The sequence below is a fragment of the Spodoptera frugiperda genome, chromosome 25, assembly GCF_023101765.2.
Source record: "Spodoptera frugiperda isolate SF20-4 chromosome 25, AGI-APGP_CSIRO_Sfru_2.0, whole genome shotgun sequence".
Lineage (NCBI taxonomy): Eukaryota > Metazoa > Arthropoda > Insecta > Lepidoptera > Noctuidae > Spodoptera > Spodoptera frugiperda.
In genome coordinates this window covers 14,279,894-14,298,200 of record NC_064236.1, presented here as the reverse complement: position 1 = coordinate 14,298,200, position 18,307 = coordinate 14,279,894, and the positions used below count along the sequence as shown (strand labels likewise).

At 35.7% G+C, this 18,307-nt stretch overlaps 1 protein-coding gene across 3 annotated transcripts in view; it reads right to left on the bottom strand.

Annotated features, from left to right (window-relative positions):
• Positions 1-16,831, bottom strand: part of LOC118282405 (calpain-C) — a 60,640-nt gene extending 43,809 nt beyond the window's left edge. For all 3 annotated transcript variants that reach the window (XM_050704283.1, XM_035603474.2, XM_035603483.2), the window contains exons 1-2: positions 16,678-16,831; positions 1,590-1,728 (exon numbers count right to left, since the gene is read on the bottom strand). In XM_050704283.1, the coding sequence (XP_050560240.1) occupies positions 1,590-1,727 (138 nt within the window). In that variant the 5' untranslated portion in view covers position 1,728; positions 16,678-16,831. The remainder of the gene's footprint in view (positions 1-1,589; positions 1,729-16,677) is intronic.
• Between the last annotated feature and the right edge of the window lie 1,476 nt (positions 16,832-18,307).

Below are 18,307 nucleotides of genomic sequence, written 5' to 3'. Positions count from 1 at the left end.
GGATTGGAGCGTGCCGCTAAAGTGTGATATGTCCTTTAGGACTATGATTGACGGACAAGCCTTGGAAACATGGCTTTCTTTTAAATGTTCAAGGTAGCAATTTTCTTCTAAAATGAATATATCCCAGACCTCTGTACAGTAGCTGCTGCATGTATCAGTTCAGCATGTTTTCCTAACGTGGTTGTCGTTACTAGCTTTACCGTTTCTAATCGTTAATTTTAAAAAGTAATTTTTAATTTTAATAAACCAGTGCCCGGAGTATTACTTAACTGATAAATTACCTTTTCTGTATTTCCATCCGTCTTCCTTATTCTTAAATGCTCTTACCTAACAGTTGCCTTTGTGTCCACCAACCCGAAGCAGTCAGATTAAGTAGCCTACCTCATTTTGGCAACACTCGGAATACAATGACTGTTGTGACATTTTGAAAATGTTGACATTTCAAGGTTTCCATTTAACAATAAGTAATTTTAAAATTAGTATTTTGTAATATTAAAAGTAAGAACTTCAACGATTTTAGCGAACAGTGTTTTTACATATTTTATAACATTATTTTAAACTTTGTGCCTGAGGGACACCTAAGTGCCTGAGAGCTTGAAGCTAGCGGCAAAAAAAAAACGGTTTTGGTAGTCAAAAAATATTATTATTTGTCTAGTGCTAGTAGTTTATGTGACGTGTAAACACTAGACGTATAGGGCTGACATTTACCATTATGGAGCTTAGTATTCCTATAATGTCTACTTCTTAGGTATTTACATAAGGCTAGAAATAAATATTCATTTACAATGCAGTTCTTAGAACTCGTAGCTTGTAAACAAATATTTAAAAATTGATCTTTCCTTGACTTTTGAAAATATCAAATTGAATTCTATGAATAGATACGAATATAAATTATTCATTAAAAATGTTTAAAACTTTCACATATGAAAATGATGCTATTTGTCAAGCAGTGTCATGTGCATAAATAAGTTTTATTTATTGTTGAAAATAATTTCGTAATCTTACGGATGAAGAGTAATCCGCTTCGCTCGTGAACATAACAGTCCGCTCAATGGTGATAAATCCACTAAAATAAAAGTTCGTGTATCAACGAACCACTCTTAGTTTCTACACATCATCTTATTCGGCAGTGTTATAATTTCTAACGGAATGTTTACAATCGCGTGTTTTCGATACGAGACTCGAATCATTTTTTTCTTATGACGTCATCGTATTGTGCTCTTTTTCGTATAACATTTGGGCAAGAGGTACACGTATATTGTATATCTTTACGAAAGCTTTATGCATTGCGGCCTTGTGATGTAAGAAATATGGTCAATCGATACTCAAGAAGCAGTTCGTTGTTCGCAATATTGTAAGGCATTTTACACCCACACTGGTAAGTGACTGACCGGATAGTTGTCACTTGCTCAAGACTCGAATATATGTATAAGTATAGTTGCAAATGCACCTCTAACGGGGATTGTAAAATAGCATACCAACAGACAGCTAAGATTTCTCGACTAAAACTATATTTAATCCATTCTTGCGAAACAAGAGAGATTTATCTATTTACATTATTAATTTATTTATGTTATTAAGACACATACCTTAGATCTCTTCCACTCGAAGTGAAAAGGGGGAGTCTGGTAGTAAAACACTGAGGACTGATTAGCGGGGAAGTCAGGGTCTTCCCAGAGCTCCCCCTTCTCCAGACACGTCTGCTTGATGCGCTCGTAGTCTGTCATCCTGTGGAAGAAGAGACATGCTATTTAGTTAAAAGTCATAGGCATAAACTCATATGAGCCCTTTATAACTCTTTAGAATCGCTATCTGTCAGAATCCCTCAATAGCTATTTAAAATTAACTACATTTGGTCACATAACACATCGTTCACTTTTGATTCTTAAGATTCCTGATAAATACAACTGCTATACCTAATATAAGACGACATTCTCAAGACTTTGGAGAAATAACACAGACTTGATCAAATCAAGGGTCACAATTTTCTGCCTACAACGAAGTATTGTTCGAAGCATAGTAACCGCGAAATTATGATGATTGCATTCAAAACAAGTAGAGTAAATAGAAATAGAAATCTTAAAGCTTAAGACGCAAAAATCTATAATAAATCTTAACGGAACTGTGTATTGCTGCTTCACTGACACAGCGAACAAGTGGAGCGTGGTAAATAAATGGTGACCAGTCGTCCAGCCATAATGTGCTACGATCAGAATAATAAATAGGACATACATATGTATAGGTAATTTACACCTAGGATGTAAAGCACCGAAGTTGCTGATAAATACATTTTGCATAATTATATGAATTAGAGTTAGCATTGAATAATCAGCTTGTATTTTATAAACAACTATATACACAACATTATCATTAGGTATTTTTACAGTCCACCCATCTCATGATATTAGTCACATTGCCATGATAGAAATATTTTATTTGATATTCAGCTTATCATAGACTATTTTTAGGTATGTGATTTGTTGGCTGGTCTGTAGGTCCAGTAGATTTCCTTAAGTTTTTCTTCCTAAGTATAAAATAACATAGACGCCCGTGTATGATAGTGTGTCCGATACACGAATTTTTATACTATCGATACACCGATGTGTATCATTGTCATTGACACCTAAGTGATTTGTCTCAGAGTGAGAGCGTGTACAACCACAATGTCACATGCTCTTTGCACCCATCAGCAAATCATCTAAATGTTTTTCTGTTGGTAATCAATCTCAGGAGACGACCAGACGTTTGTCAACAGTCAAAACAAAAATCAATATTGAACAAAGCAATGTAATTTCTGCCTTTAGATCGTAGGTACTTACATTTCCTATGGCTGAAGAGAGATGTAGATATCCGTAAAGATGTTTCTGTCGTAATAGCTGTTGTATGATGGAGCTGGTCTATCTAGGGGTCATGGTGCCTCTTTTGGTGGTTAGGTAAGAACTCCACACTCCCTAGTTTTCCTCCCCACAAAGCCAGCCGCCATTTTAAGGTTTCGTAATAAAAGGTACATAATTTGTTTTATTTTATATCGCGATGTTTTAATTCACTCTAGTGCTTATAACAACATTGTAAAGACAACGAATCCCTTTATTATAGAATCGTGTAGACCAGTCATTACGGGTTATTAGACCCCAGTCAGCTAGACTTGATTGCAATGGTGTGATAATTACTACAGTGCCATGTCACTATCGCCGTAATTATTAGTTTGACAGTATATTCACAAAATTATATGCGGCATTGTCATTTTTTTCATAGTGACTCCGTATAATACATGGGCAATTTTGTTGCTATTGAAACATAAATATTGGTTGGTACTGACATATGTAGTTGCATAATAATAGATTTGGGTTCAAACCGAAGTTCGTTTTACATCATATTTTTTTGTTGTTATCACTCAGCTTACAACACGTAGGTGTACATAATGTTTCAACGATTTTTCCTTGGATTTTGTATAAAATCTTTAAACTGATTTGCTTGAGTAGGACTTTGTTTGTATGTAGCACAATGATCCATTTATTAACTTGTGGTTCAATCTAGAGGAATCCGGATCTTTCAAAGTTAAAGATATAGTTCTATATATAAATGAATCCTAAAATAATTTAATAGTACTTTCTTTAAATTTTGTTAATAACAGCAATTGTAACAACGACTATCATCACGTGGTTACCTCAATTACGTCTGCAACCACAGTTTTCTCTCATTCCATTGGAAATCGCGAGTTATTGTTTGTGCCTACAATGGAAAATTAATTTTAATAAAATCAGATCTCAATGGGATTCCACTTTTTACGTCGGACTTTCACAAGTTCCAACGTTAATGTGTGTAAGATCGAAGACCGAGTTGTTATACTTTACTTTTGTTTTTATATTACTTCGAAATAGATATGCAGATTCAGAAGAAGTTTATGTACTATATATTTTGTGTCCAGAACTACATTTTTAGATCCTGTCCACTCACTTATGCGTATAGTATAATATACTCTTATTTCTAAAAAGTATCCGAAGCGTCCGCTGCAATTTAGTAGGTAAAATTAGTGTCTAATTTGGCAGTTTGGTCGGGTATTGTGGAACCAAAATAAACCAGCAAAATACCGAGTAGGTAATAAAATTAGCCTTATGTCAGTAAATCGTTTGTACAGTTCGTTGTCGACCTAGCACTTGCAGTAGTTAATGAGTTCAGGTCAGTCCACTCTACGAGCACCTATCACTACCACAGCAAGAGTAGCTATCGAAATATTCATCTCATATGAAAGTCCGATGATGTAATTACCAACATGATCTAATCTAACATGGTAATATAACTGCAACACTAGTTACGTTCACTCGTGCGCATTGATTTCTTTATTAGATTTAAGTACTAACTATCGTGTTCATTATACTATGAATATCTTTTTACTGGCTCTTCACTGTGTTCTTATAAAATAAGCGTGTGTTCGTTAAAGTTTAATGCCGTTATCGTTAATTAACAAGTCTACGATTAATAATGAACATGTTACAGACAGATTTTGACGTTTCAAAGATTTTGACTGCACGGTTGGCGCGGTGGGTGGGCAACTGGCTGCCGTGCAACGGGTAGCGGGTTCGATTCCCGCACGAAGCAACTCTTTGTGTGATCCACAAATTATTGTTTCGGGTCTGGGTGTCATGTGCATGTGAAATTGTATGTTTGTAAACGCACCCACGACACAGGAGAAAATCCTAATTATGTGTATATTATAACTTTCCTGAGATGAATTTTTACGTTTTTCGGCTTAATCACATAATTATTTGACGAGGAACTCGACTAGATTCAAGCCATGCTAGAGGTTCATATTCATGAGCAGCAGGTTGGTGCAGACCAACCATTTATCATCGGGTGATCAGTTCGTTTGCCCATTGCCAAAAATAACTCAAATACGAACTTCATTGCCTTTTTTCTCAGTGTAAAAATACATCAAATTACATTCCTCACTAATTAATCCTTTTGCATCAACAGCAACTAATCATAATAAGGTTGGTAAATAAATAAATTCTTATTGTAGATTACAATCTTGGCAGTTTACCTTGTTGACAATGCGGAACCAACGAGGCCAATGACCATATGATTAACTTGTCTATTTTATTGAACTCTCAACAATGTCAACATTTATTGGTATACAAAGTTTTCCTTTAGACTACAGAACTATATAGGTATTATTACCATAACAGGTATAGCGAATACTGAAGATAGTTGTGCTCGTTTACACGATCACTTATGTGTGTGTGATCAGTACAATAAGGCCATTATAATCTTAAATATTTTATGTAATTATATAGGTACATATATCTAGTTTTCATGTCCTGGAAACTCTAATCAAACGCACCAACACTACTTATTCTCTCTGATTTGGCTGAATAGAATATTTTTGCTTTGCTCACCGGTAAATTTTGCGGCTACATGATTGTGTTAACGTTCCCTGAACAGGTAGTTCATCGAGATCTAATCACTCTTAAAGATTTACAATTGCAAAAACTTCAACTACCACTTTCCTATAATTATTATTAAGTTTCATGGGGGAAGAGACTTACGATTTACTCTATAAGTACACATTTGGTGTTCCTATTCAAATAAATTATAGGAACATGAAGATATGCAGAGTTAGTTCGTAGCGGCAAATCCATATAATTATGATAGATACGAGTATCAACACAGTAAGTACCGTTGAGGAGTTTAATTGACCGAAAAGTTTTCATGTTCAGTTTTTATGGTAGATATTTCGACCTGAATAGCGTGGCAGTGGAGCGTCTGACGACTGTGCCTCGTTTAGTTGATCCCAATGAGCCACCGATCTTAACAAAAACAGAATATACGTTTATGATGTTCAATGCGTACTTATGTGTACTCAGTGTGCTTATATGGTACGTCACGAAAATGTCATGAAAGTTTTCTCCAGTATGAGTTATTTTTAAACTAGAAGTAAGATGTGGATGTTTGCTCGTCAATTCACTACTGTAAATGTATTGCTAAACAGTACAAACCTACCCCAACCGTCGTAACGGTAGGTTAGGTAAGGGTACAAGAACAACCGTATTTTTCCTCCAAGTTTATTTTTAGTGAATTCAAAATATGTTCTGTTACCTAAATGCACTGAACGTAAGGGCCTTAGTAAGACTTCTCACTAACAATCGTGTTGTTTTAAAACTTCATAAAGCACGTCATTGCGTCGGGGCGGTTGGGAAATCTTAGTACACAATAATTTTTGTTACCAAAGTACCACGTGGAGGTGAAAACTTTTACTGGTTTAATACAAAAGGCACGTGGTAGACGGTTACCAAGACAGCTCATATCTACCGAATGTTTTTATTACGAAAACAAGCCACTGATTCCCTATGCAATCGTAGCAATCGACGCTGTCCATGAACATTCGCAACACCAGAAGAGTTTACAAGTGCGTTGTCGGTCTTTTAGAGTTTTGGGAATTGGGGTTTTTGAACCATCATGGATCATCACGGATTGGAGCAAATCAAATGTCTGATGTACCTTTGAAAGTTACTCTCATCGTAATGGATTTGTTTTTGTGGGGCAAAATCATCCAATGACTTCTTCCGCCTTGGGCGAGGCAAGAGAGAGATTAAGACTCTTACCGACTAAAAACTGCTCTGGTAACCCGCTAGGCAGTCTGCAGCCATCGTACTGGCTAGGTTGTCAGCCTAGTTACAATAATTTTAGATTTCATTATAATTCAATGATGTGAATTAGAACTAATACCACCTTCGCCTTAACGGCAGCTTTTAATAATGTCGCCTTCTGCTTGATGCATTCGATTCCTATGAGCGATTGAAACAAAGTCAGAATAATTGTGTTTGTTATTTGTTGCGGAAGGTTACTTTTCTTAGGGCGGTTTATATCTGACGGAACATCGCATCGCGTACGGTCGCGTAACGCCAGAATAGAAGAACAATCGATTTTCACATAAAACGATGATACATCTGTTCACACAGTGCCCCAGCCAAGACGAGCCAAGCGAAGCGCAAGCGCAAGTACTACCTATTTTACGAAGCGCTTCGTCGTATTTTAACCTTCATATTGAGTTTGGGTTAACCAGATAAACAAAAATTTCCTAATATAATGTCAGTAGTAGACTTAATAAACCTTAAAGTTTCAATTGCATAGCTCTTATACTTTAGATTTTATTGATATCTAAAATACCCCGATTTGACTCACTCACTCACTCACTGATGATCAGACAAAATTATTAAGGTACTTCCTTTAAGTCCATAGAAAACTGAAATTTGGTATGAAGCTAGTATTAGTACCCATACAACAAAAAAATCCTCGGAACTTTTGCAAACCCCATATCAGGGGGTATTAAGTTTGTTAATTCCGCAACTTTTGACGCTAGTTGAATGCGGCCGCGGAGGGGTAAAAATCTGAAATAGGGAAACTTAATTCCCTATTTCCTGCTTGAAATCTGAAAATTTAACATACATAGGTTTTTCATCAAGCAAAATATTATCCTACCCAAAGTATAAGATATGAATAATATTACTAGTTCACTTCGGTATGTTTATTAATCAATATACTTTTGAACATAAGCATCGTAATATAGTATGCGCCAACGCCCGCCGCCTTCGTCCCCGCGCAGTAGCTAAAAATAATCGGCCTTTCAGCGAGCGCGGCACCCGAACGCGGGCAGAGCGAGGGCAGACGTCTTGACGGTTGTCTTTGAATGAAAAATTTTCGGAATACAGTGATTTAAAAGTTTGCTATCGCGCATTTGCCTAATATTTAATTGTTAGTAGTTGTAGTAGGTAAAGGTTTAGTACTAGTTTTTAATTTTCATTGATAAAAAGTATTAGGATTATTTGCAATTTTCTTTCTTTAGTAGTTTAGTAGGTGAAGGTTTAGTTAGGTACTAGTGTTTTAATTTTCATTGATAAAAAGTATTAGGTTTTTGCAATTTTCTGTTAAATTTAATTAAGAAATTCAAAGATTGAATAAGTAGGTATTTGCAATTGTAGTATAGGTTAGTTTTATGAGCGACTTTAAAAAAAACATGTACGGTTTGTCGCTCATTTTATCTATCTATCATATTCAACCTACAAAAAGAAATGAAATCCCACAAAAACATTTCATGTTAAATGTTTCCAAGTCGAGACCATATAGCTGCACTGTCAAAAAGTAATCAGATCCCGTGTAGAGCCAAGTTTATAACCCTAATGCCCAGACCTAAATCGTAAGCCCTAATTTCACACTCAAGTTACGGGGCCGCAATAATATTTTGCTATTGTCATATGGGCTTGAGCTTAAGAATCTATTCAATCTTCTAAACTCTTTCCGTGCGGCCAACTCGCCAGTTACGTCCAAGGTTTGCACGTTTGCTACGAGATTATAGCGTAAAAACTCTGCTACGCGCTACGAACTACGCAGTCGAGCTATGGCTGTAGAATTTCCCCGTAACTTGAGTGTATTGGGCTTATCGATTTAGGTCTGGGCATGTAGGGTTAGAAACTTGGCTCTACACGGGATCTGATTACTTTTTGAAAGTGCGAGCTATATGGTCTCGTCTTGGCAACATTTAACATGAAATGTTTTTGTGGGATCAGTACTTCCGATGATACGCTGGACATATTTTACGTCAGATATGAACCGATCTTTAATAGCTTCCCAATAGCACAAGTAATAATAACATAAAAACCGACTTCAAAAAATAAATATTCCAAAACAAATTATCAGCACTAAAAAGTAAAATAAATAATAGCGTATTTTTCAACAACTTAATAGATCAACTATGTTTACTAACTCATCACACACATTGTAATGTAAGTAGGTACAATTATTGGTTATTTCTGGAGTCGGTGTCAGCCATTAAGATCGGATTTACCTATTATCACAATAAAACATTACAGTTTTACACCAGTTGAAAGTAGGTACTTACCACCACTCCGCCCGTGCCGTGGCCGTGCCGTCTAGTTGTTGGCAACATTTCCTAGGCTGACACCGACTCCAAAAATAACATATAATTATACTTACTTACATTACAATGTGTGTGATTTTTTATTAATAATTATTAAAAAGATCTTTAATATAATTGCAAGACTTTTGCATTCCATTTAAATCTAGGTTTGTTATCGAGCAAAATCTTGGACAAAGCTATAAGAATATAAATATAGTCAAGTATCTTAGTATTACAATGTACTATGAATCATCTAATCGTTCTGCTTTAATCGATCTTTACAGAAAAAGCGTGCAAGGACAGTCTTAATTTGTACTTTCTGATCACTACAGCGATACTGCTTTGTGCATTTGTATAAATTACGTTTGTGTGAAATAAATCAGTATATTTTTATGTATATTGTACACATAAAAATGCACTTTTATTTCTTTTTTGTTGCTGGCTTGATATGTTCAATTGCGCATTTAGGTTTATTTTTGTTAAACTGTGAAATTAGTTTATTTTGTTTAGCTTTGTGTTTTAGAGTAACTTTAAAAGCAAATCATGTAATGTCTGTTTATTTATTATCATATTCCAAGCTTTATAAGACAATCAATTTCGTCGTTTCATGAGAAAAGTGTTTGCCTATTTATTAACTCACGTTGAAAGTTATCATAATAATATTTGTTTGTTCTGGCTGTCAAATGAAATACCTCAAGCATTTGTAATTAAACTTGCAACGCGCAACAATACGATCATTGAAGCAACTTGATTTATTGTTAAATGAATATTACTTAACAAATTATCTGGAAACAGTGACACCATAGAATGACATAGATTAATGCAACTCGACCGTAATAATCGATTAGATAATAAAATCGGAATATAGTAATAGTATTGCAACGATAATCATAACTGCATCAGTATTAAATTAATTGGAAGGCACTATGTTGCAATTACCGGTAACTTTAGTTTTCTGTCGGCCCATTTCTCGGAGCTAGCGACACTGGAACTGTAACTTACAAGTTACTGCGCCGGCGTCGGTTTGTTGCGCAACATTATGTGTCAATAATGCAACATAAATTATCACTTTTAGTGAAAGTGAGGTAACTAATTTGTAACATATTGAAGGTAATGCTGGAATTATGGCTTTATTGCCACTGAGCGTGTTCAGATTTATCTGTGTTTTGTAACTGTTGTTACAGGTATCGGATTTGAGCTTAGATTAGGTATAGTCTTTTTTGAGATAAATCGGTTCTGAGAGTCTCGATAGTAGAGAGTGAGGTTTACAGGTAGGCCTAGCTCTTATTTCTACGAATATGCCATGGTATCAAAAAGTAACTGATGAAATGAAGTTGGTATACTGTACTGTAAACCGGAGTGAAGTTTGGCCTCTTTCCATATCAGAATGAAAGGTTATATTCAATCAAACGCCACGACATTTTCAAATGTTAGACAACCATTATAATTATGTAGGTACAGTTGGCGGTCCAAAATGGAGCAAGCTACCTCATAAATGGATGACAAGGTTTCAAAAGAACAACCAACTAGGTCGTGACAACATATTGTCATAATTCACTAAGAATTATCATAGAAAATCATCATTTCAGTACAGTTTGCTTATGAATTAATCCTATAATTTCACCAAGTAGCTCGCAACGCTTGCTGGAGCGGCTGATTATATTCTCTTGTGCCAATGTCGCAGTCACATGGTCATTTAACTGTCATTGTTTTAAAATGCGTAGTTCTTAATTTGAAAAAAGTAGTTTCTCTTTTGTCATTTATGCCTTGTCCGTCTCTATGAATGCACATTTTTTAAATATTGTTTTTAAAGTATTATTTATTTTATTTGTTTGTTTTAAGGTATAAAATGGTAAGCGAGGTTTTTGTTAAGTTGTATTTAACTTTTGTAAGATTTTGTAAGCTGTGATTAGTCATTACTTTTTCATCAATAGTCGCAAGTACTATTACAGCACAATAATGTAGGATGACGGTCGAGCTACATTAAATGTAGACTCGAAAATTAAGGTTAGATTTCATTTAATAATAGTCAAAAGGAGTTTAGGTTTTAGCTTACTGTACAGAGATAGATACACCCACATAATCTTATGCTTATATCTACATCAATACAAATAATACTGCCTATTAGTAAGAAACATTTAATGCTGCCAACAAAAAAATAAAGAAAGAACATTTCGTCGATTCGTCATTTCGTCAAATTAAAGTCAACTGAGGGTAACGGATTACTGTTCATACTGACTATTCGAGGACAGGTCAGTGACCTTCGCTACCAACAATTGTGTTCTTCAAAGTTAAATATTTTATTCTGAACGTGCCATAAGTACTTAACGCGACGACGTGATTTGTGAGCGTCAATTCAAGTTCTACTTATTCCATGACCATTACGATTTTGGTATGAAAACAATGTTACTATGATTCAATAAGGACAGCAATTGAACGGGAATTCTTGACATTTGTCCTACTTTTATACCTAAGTAAGTGCTGGAACTGCTAGTAAGAAATAACACTTCGATTTGTTTGTATGAACAATGCTAATACAACCCTGGATTCAAACTACAATTCGCATTGTGATAGTGGAAGATCCCTGATTGTTTGGATAAACCGTGGACTTTTACTATAATATCTAAAGTACCTGTGAAAAAGACAATCCCATGTTGTGAAATATGAGTAATATCCTACAATCAGATCAAACGGATGTAACATAAATAAATAGACGCAAATTGTTCTTGTCTGGTTTGCGAAATATAATGAAAGTAAAGAAAACTGCGCGTTCTGCATCCAGTCGTGTTACCGACCCAGTTGTTCAACTCTCCACTGCATTTATGTGTGCACGATGGTGGCGGAAATGATGAGCGGTAGCGAGGACACACGACCAGCCAACCATCCTTCGACAAACTTAACGATAAGAGTCACTATGGAGTTTCAAACTCTTCTTCATCTTTGCCTTAGAACGAGGAAATAACTTCACTACAAAACAGATATATATTTGATTAACTTTTTTGACTTTCAAAAGCGTCTGTTTTGTTTAAATTGAAATAAATTATTTGACTACTAAAAAATACAATAGTTTTTTAAACTTGCTTGTAAACTGTTGGTTAGCCAGTACGATGTTCAGATCAAACAAATGTTGCGTCGCTTTCTACAAGCGAGTGTTCGAGTTGCGATTGACCTCTTTTCTCATAGTTTAAACTAACCGCCGATAATTGGACAGATAGATGTACTTACATCCGTTATTGATCTCAACTTGAATGGTGAGATTTACATCTTTTATGTTATTAATGTAGGCTTGGCACAAATTGTCAGAGTTAATTAAAAGGAGTTGTTTTATGCTTAAATACCGTCTGTACTGAATGTTATGAGTGAAACGTTATGAAATGATGGATTTTAGTTTGTAACCAAGCTTAGATCTAAGAATAAGAAAAAGAACCTCGTTTTTCTTGTTGTCGTTTTGATGGTCTACCGCACTCGCCACCGTTCACTGCTTATACCACTCATAAATACAAACTACCGGATGTTCATTACAACGTGAAACGTCACCATTTATACTATGTGAACTGTTACAGTGTTGTTTTTACACCTTTTCATTGTCAAGGAACGTTTACATATAAATCACCGGTTTTTGTCCCATTACGAAAGAGAAGTCCATCTAATCTGTTGCTTCAAATGTAGCTTATGGGATTTTTGATTGGAAAAATCTAAGTTCATTAATCATTTACCAACCACCCCATATTAAAGCTGGAGTTCAAAAATCCTTAAAAATTACATACGACCTTTCAAGTTTTAAGTCAAATAAAATATGTTCCGTTTGTTTTCGCCTACCACATATAGGTACGCGCCAATAAAATGTATAAGACGATACGATTTTTATGGTCAGCCACGACATAAGTAACGGTTTGATCTTTTGTTGTTTTATTTAAGCCCGGTGGCAATTTGTAATGTGTTAAAGAGCTTTTTATACACAAGCCAGCTGTTTTTGTTGTATCATTACTTGTTTAGATGTATTGATTGATATATTTTTGCTCAATTGCTATATTTGGCTACTTTTGATGCTAGGCTGATGTGTAGTTTTTGCATTCCCAGTACTTAAGCGGAGTTAACAAAAGTGTCCAAATGAAAAGGTACTAATCCAATAATAATGAACATGATAAATGACAAGCAAAAAGTGCAACATAAACATCTTCTGACCTGTGATTTTATTGTAACTTTCGTGAGACATACTAAATTAATTATTATGTTATCGGCTTACTCACGTAACGTTTTGACGAGGAACTCGACCAGTTTCAAGCCATGCTAGAGGCTCATATTCATGAGCAGCATTACGCAACACACGACGCGGCGATTGTCGCACTGCTACTGGCGATTCGAGCTACGCGCCCATCGCGCCCTCTGCCTGGAATCGCGCGTACTATCCGGCGCGCGCGACGATGTTGGCTCGTTAGACTCGCTCGCCGGCGGCTGCGGCAGTAGCCGAGCATGCTTGTAGCGCGGGCACGACTCACTTCCTCCGTTTCGACAAGGTCTCCGTACTAGCGAGGGAGAAATACTTCGTACCACGGAAAGTACGTGAGGCCATCGAAATAAGTCGTCGTCCCAACTTCAACAGAGACGGTGGCTGGGCATTACCTCCTGCCTGGAAGCCAAGTCTGCAATCTGCGTCAGCCTACAATGTTGCGGGTCTGGAGTGTGACACAGTAAGCGCGGTATGTAACACCGTTTTTGCGTCGACCCGAGAATCGAACCCAACACCTGCGCAGCCGCCGGCGAGCGAGTCTAACGAGCCAACATCGTCGCGCGCGCCGGATAGTACGCGCGATTCCAGGCAGAGGGCGCGATGGGCGCGTAGCTCGAATCGCCAGTAGCAGTGCGACAATCGCCGCGTCGTGTGTTGCGTAATGCTGCTCATGAATATGAGCCTCTAGCATGGCTTGAAACTGGTCGAGTTCCTCGTCAAAACGTTACGTGAGTAAGCCGATAACATAATAATTAATCTTCTGACCTATCGTTTTTTATGGAGGAACCATGTAACTATTAAGCACTTCAGTTGATCTTAAACACGTATTATCCATTAACAAAAATCGTCCAGATAATTCGCTGCAAACTCTAAATCATTTGAAAGTATGATTCAGACTAAATGTCGGTGATAGTCAAGGCCTGGCTACAAATGTTCTTTGCTAATCTTTCAATGTAATTAGTCTCGTTTATTTTATTGGTTGCGGTTTTCAGCCACTTCACGCCTTGACAAGTTGCTTATGTCTCCTACATTTCAATTCTTGTCTTTGAACGTAAAACACCCTGATGTGAGTTTTATCTGGATTTATAGCACAGCCGTGATGAACTGAATTAAGAGTTGGCTGGTTACAGATAGATCTATAACCCTATCTGACACTTATCAAGGACTTTTGAAACGACTTTTTCAAGGAATAGAGGGTGATGCCAAAGATATGTGTTTCTTTAATAATATGGTTTAATAAATCTACGATGAAACTACGTCTTCTTGTCCTCTTATTCAAACTTATGAAGGTACTCCTGCTAGTCTATCTGTGTTAAACATTGGGCATACGTATGAAACGAAACTTCAAAACTTAATGTTAATACTAACTTCTCATTCAACTATCTTGATTCTTATAGCTTATTGATGATAATGACTGCACGAATTTTGTTCGTATTGTGATTTAGAGGTTGGTTACATCATAAGGTTTGTTCTTAACCCATTATTTCCAAGTCATCGTTACATCAGCTTTTGAATCGTGCTAATATAGGTAGTATCGTAGACATGTGAAATTTTTAAGTATTTTGTATTTGTTTTGTTGTTAGGCCCACGTGGTTACTGGTCCATTTAATGTGATTGATGAATCGTTAGCGGAGAGAGTTTAAAGTTCTTTGCAGAATTATACAATTTGAATTCTGCAATCTATGAAGTTGCGTGAAAACTAGACGCTGCCATGTTGACTAAAAGATTGACACTAAGAACATTCGAAGTTTTATTTTTTATTATTATTGCTATCACTAGCAATATTCCATGTTGAAAACTGTACGTCTTTAGCACATATTCAGCCTTATTCAGAGTTATTTAATGGTTACTTATACCCAGTCCTTAGTGATTGTTTTCGGAACAAAATAGTTTAAGTAATCATTAAATGTCTCTGGGATCAAGAATCAGATTGTGATACTTTCGAAGATGGTTATCAATTATTGTAGGTACCTACTTAAATCCTATGTCTCTAATACGTAGGTAGGTAATACGACTATTGCTAATGCAAATTCTTATTACTAAACATAATGCTCGATTTTTTCGACTTATTTTCAGCTACTCGCTGTAAACCTTTTGAAAAAACCTCTCTGAAAGAGACCTTTGTTCAGTTGTACTCGAGAATAAAAATAATGCCGAATTTAGAGTGTTCCTTTTTCTTTATTATTGGATCATGCTTAATATTGCTACGTACTTATTAAATGAACTGTTTATTTATCGAGTGGTTGCGAATGCATTTACCGAGAATTGCGTCTTGTAGTCTATCCATTAGTGGGTATGCATTTTCATCGAAGTAGTCAATTTAGCAGATATATATGGGACTGTAAGTACTTCATGTATTGCAATAGCGTCTCCTCTTATATGTATAAGGAACCATTTTTTCCCCAATTACTTATATTTATATCTAATACAAGTCGTGACGTGACTTAAAACAAATAAAGCCGCGATGTGTAGTATTAAATCTTAAAATTGGAAACATGACCACTTCGAGAAATCTAATTACCTATCTAACTTGGCAAATACGGAACCGCGTGCCATTTGAAGTGATGCCAAAGCTGGCATTGGCATTAACATTTGTTGTAACCAATACATATTAATTGTAGTGAAAATACTGCCCACCTACCGTAACGCCTTAGTGGCCCATTGTTAGAAACCATTACCAGAGAAAACAATACGTCTTTTTATAATATAAACAGAAACCAGTGAGTTTATCATGACCTATTTTACTGGTTATAAACACACCTCCCGTTATAATTCCCTTATACATTCACAATAAAATCATGATTATGAAAGATTCTTAAAAAATCATACAACTTAGTTATTGGCAGTAAATAAGAAAACGTGTTTAAAAGTTTATTACTCAATCATTTCGAAATGTCTCAACCGATTTTAGTGAAACTCGCTGTGAAGAAGTATCGGGACTTAGCACTCTGTCTTAGGACAAACGCGAGTCTCGTATAAAGTCAGTGTTTTATCGGCACATCCAATCTGGTTCCCGATAACATCGATTTCGCGGAGGAAGCAACTTTCATGCTTATTTTTACTTATGTTTATTTATATCGCATTTTACACTTAACACGCTATTAAAAGATACCACATAAAATAATATAAGGGTCTAAAATACAATACCTTTACAAAATAATTTTACAATTTGTTCATCGTGGTCCATCAACCAGTTTGATCCACAAAAAATACAGCACTGTGACGTCACATCATAAAATCCCAACACATCTTCCCTTTAACACCAAGTTTAAAAGCATTAACCTGCCTAACCTATTTTTCACATACAAAACGGTACCCGATTAAGAAATTGCTCTTACAGTGCACCTAGATAAGTAAATATAGCGAACTTAAAATCCAGTAGTTGACTAACTCGGTCGGCCCGTAAAAGTGGTTTATTACTCAACCGGTTTATGTTATAGTACAATTTTAAATAGTTAAGCTTAAACTCGAAAAGCGGTGAATAAAACGATTTGTTTTTAAAAAAAGATTAAGTAATGAATAAGTTACAAACCTGGATGGAACATTAATATAATCACAACACTAAGAATCACTCACGCGCACCCAAGATGGTGTCCGTCGCGGCACTGCCTGTCCCCGCCCCGCCTGCGTTCGCGCAAGCCTTCCCTGTACCTGTACGTAACACTGCGCGTGAGTATACGCCAGGTAGCGGCAGTTACAAGCGAATGACTTAATACCCGGCACCCTTTATTTTTACTATTACAATATCTTATTGATGATTGATCATTTATAAATGTTCTCTGGAATGCTGTACAGTTATAATACTATAACTAATTAATTAAAAAAGAACTACTTACATTATGTATAAGTAATAATCATTATGTTGCAAGTCAATTGTCCTAGTTGGAAATTATCACTGCGATTTATTCTGTAATCTTCCAATAAATTACTCTTGTGAGTCGACTACAAATTCATACCAGGCATACCATGTTTTCAAACAATACCTATTATTTATAATAACCAGTCAATATACCAATCTACTTATATCACTTTCTATTTAGTTGACTTGCTAAGTGCGTGCTAGTGTTTATGCGTGTTCTTCTAAATTACATCTAAATCGAAATAAAATACAAAGTACCTATAATAATTAACACGGAGCATAACGTAATGAGATATATATTAATAAGGATGTACCTCGTCTTCTTGACTAATCTTGTTCATGGTTAAGGATATAATCACTCTGACGAAATAAGTAGTAATTAGCTTTGATCGAATTAAGGGTTAGGTTTTAGAGTACTTGTATTTAGGAAGAAAATCAAGTACAGAAGACGAATTTATTAATGATTGAAGCATTTCTTGTATTAATTAGTCTAAGAATCAAACCTTACGAATTTTCCTGACAATGATTTATGTCATCATTTACTGGTGATGTCTAAGAAGCACTTTACAATCTTTTAAAACGGCTTTCTTCAATGTAATGTACTTAAACTTCTAACAATTACAGGAAACAATTAAAATAATACATATTATCGGTTAATTTGTAGCAACCATAGTTGTTGCTTCACTTTATTGTAAAATTTTTATTGCAATACAACTGTATTGCAATAAAAATTTCATATGAAGAAAGTCTAGACATAACTTGTAGTAAAGTATAAGTTTCTTTAGTTGGATAATTCTATGATAACGTTTGCGTCATGTTATTATAACAACACCAAATGAAGCAATTTGTCACGTTGTTTTTAAAAAAGGCCAGGCTTGTATAATTTTCTATACTTAGTTATTTTTGTATTTAGGGGAAAACAGAAAAAAAATGTTCTTAACCTAGAAAGAAAGAAAGAAACATTTATTTTACACGTTAAAAACAAGTGACATGTACAGATTATAGACTTTTAAACATTATTCTAAGTGTGAGAGAGCCATGCTTCGGCACGAATGGGCCGGCTCGACCGGAGTAATACCACGGCCTCACAGAAAACCGACGTGAAACAACGCTTGCGTTGTGTTTCGTTGTGTGAGTGAGGTTACCGGAGGACCAATTCCCCCCTTCCCAATCTTCCCCATCCCCATTCCCTAACAACAACCCTTAAATTCCTAACTCCCAAAAAGCCGGTAACGCACTTGTAAAGCCTCTGGTGTTTCAAGTGTCCATGGGCGGCTGCGATTGCTTACCATCAGGTAATAAA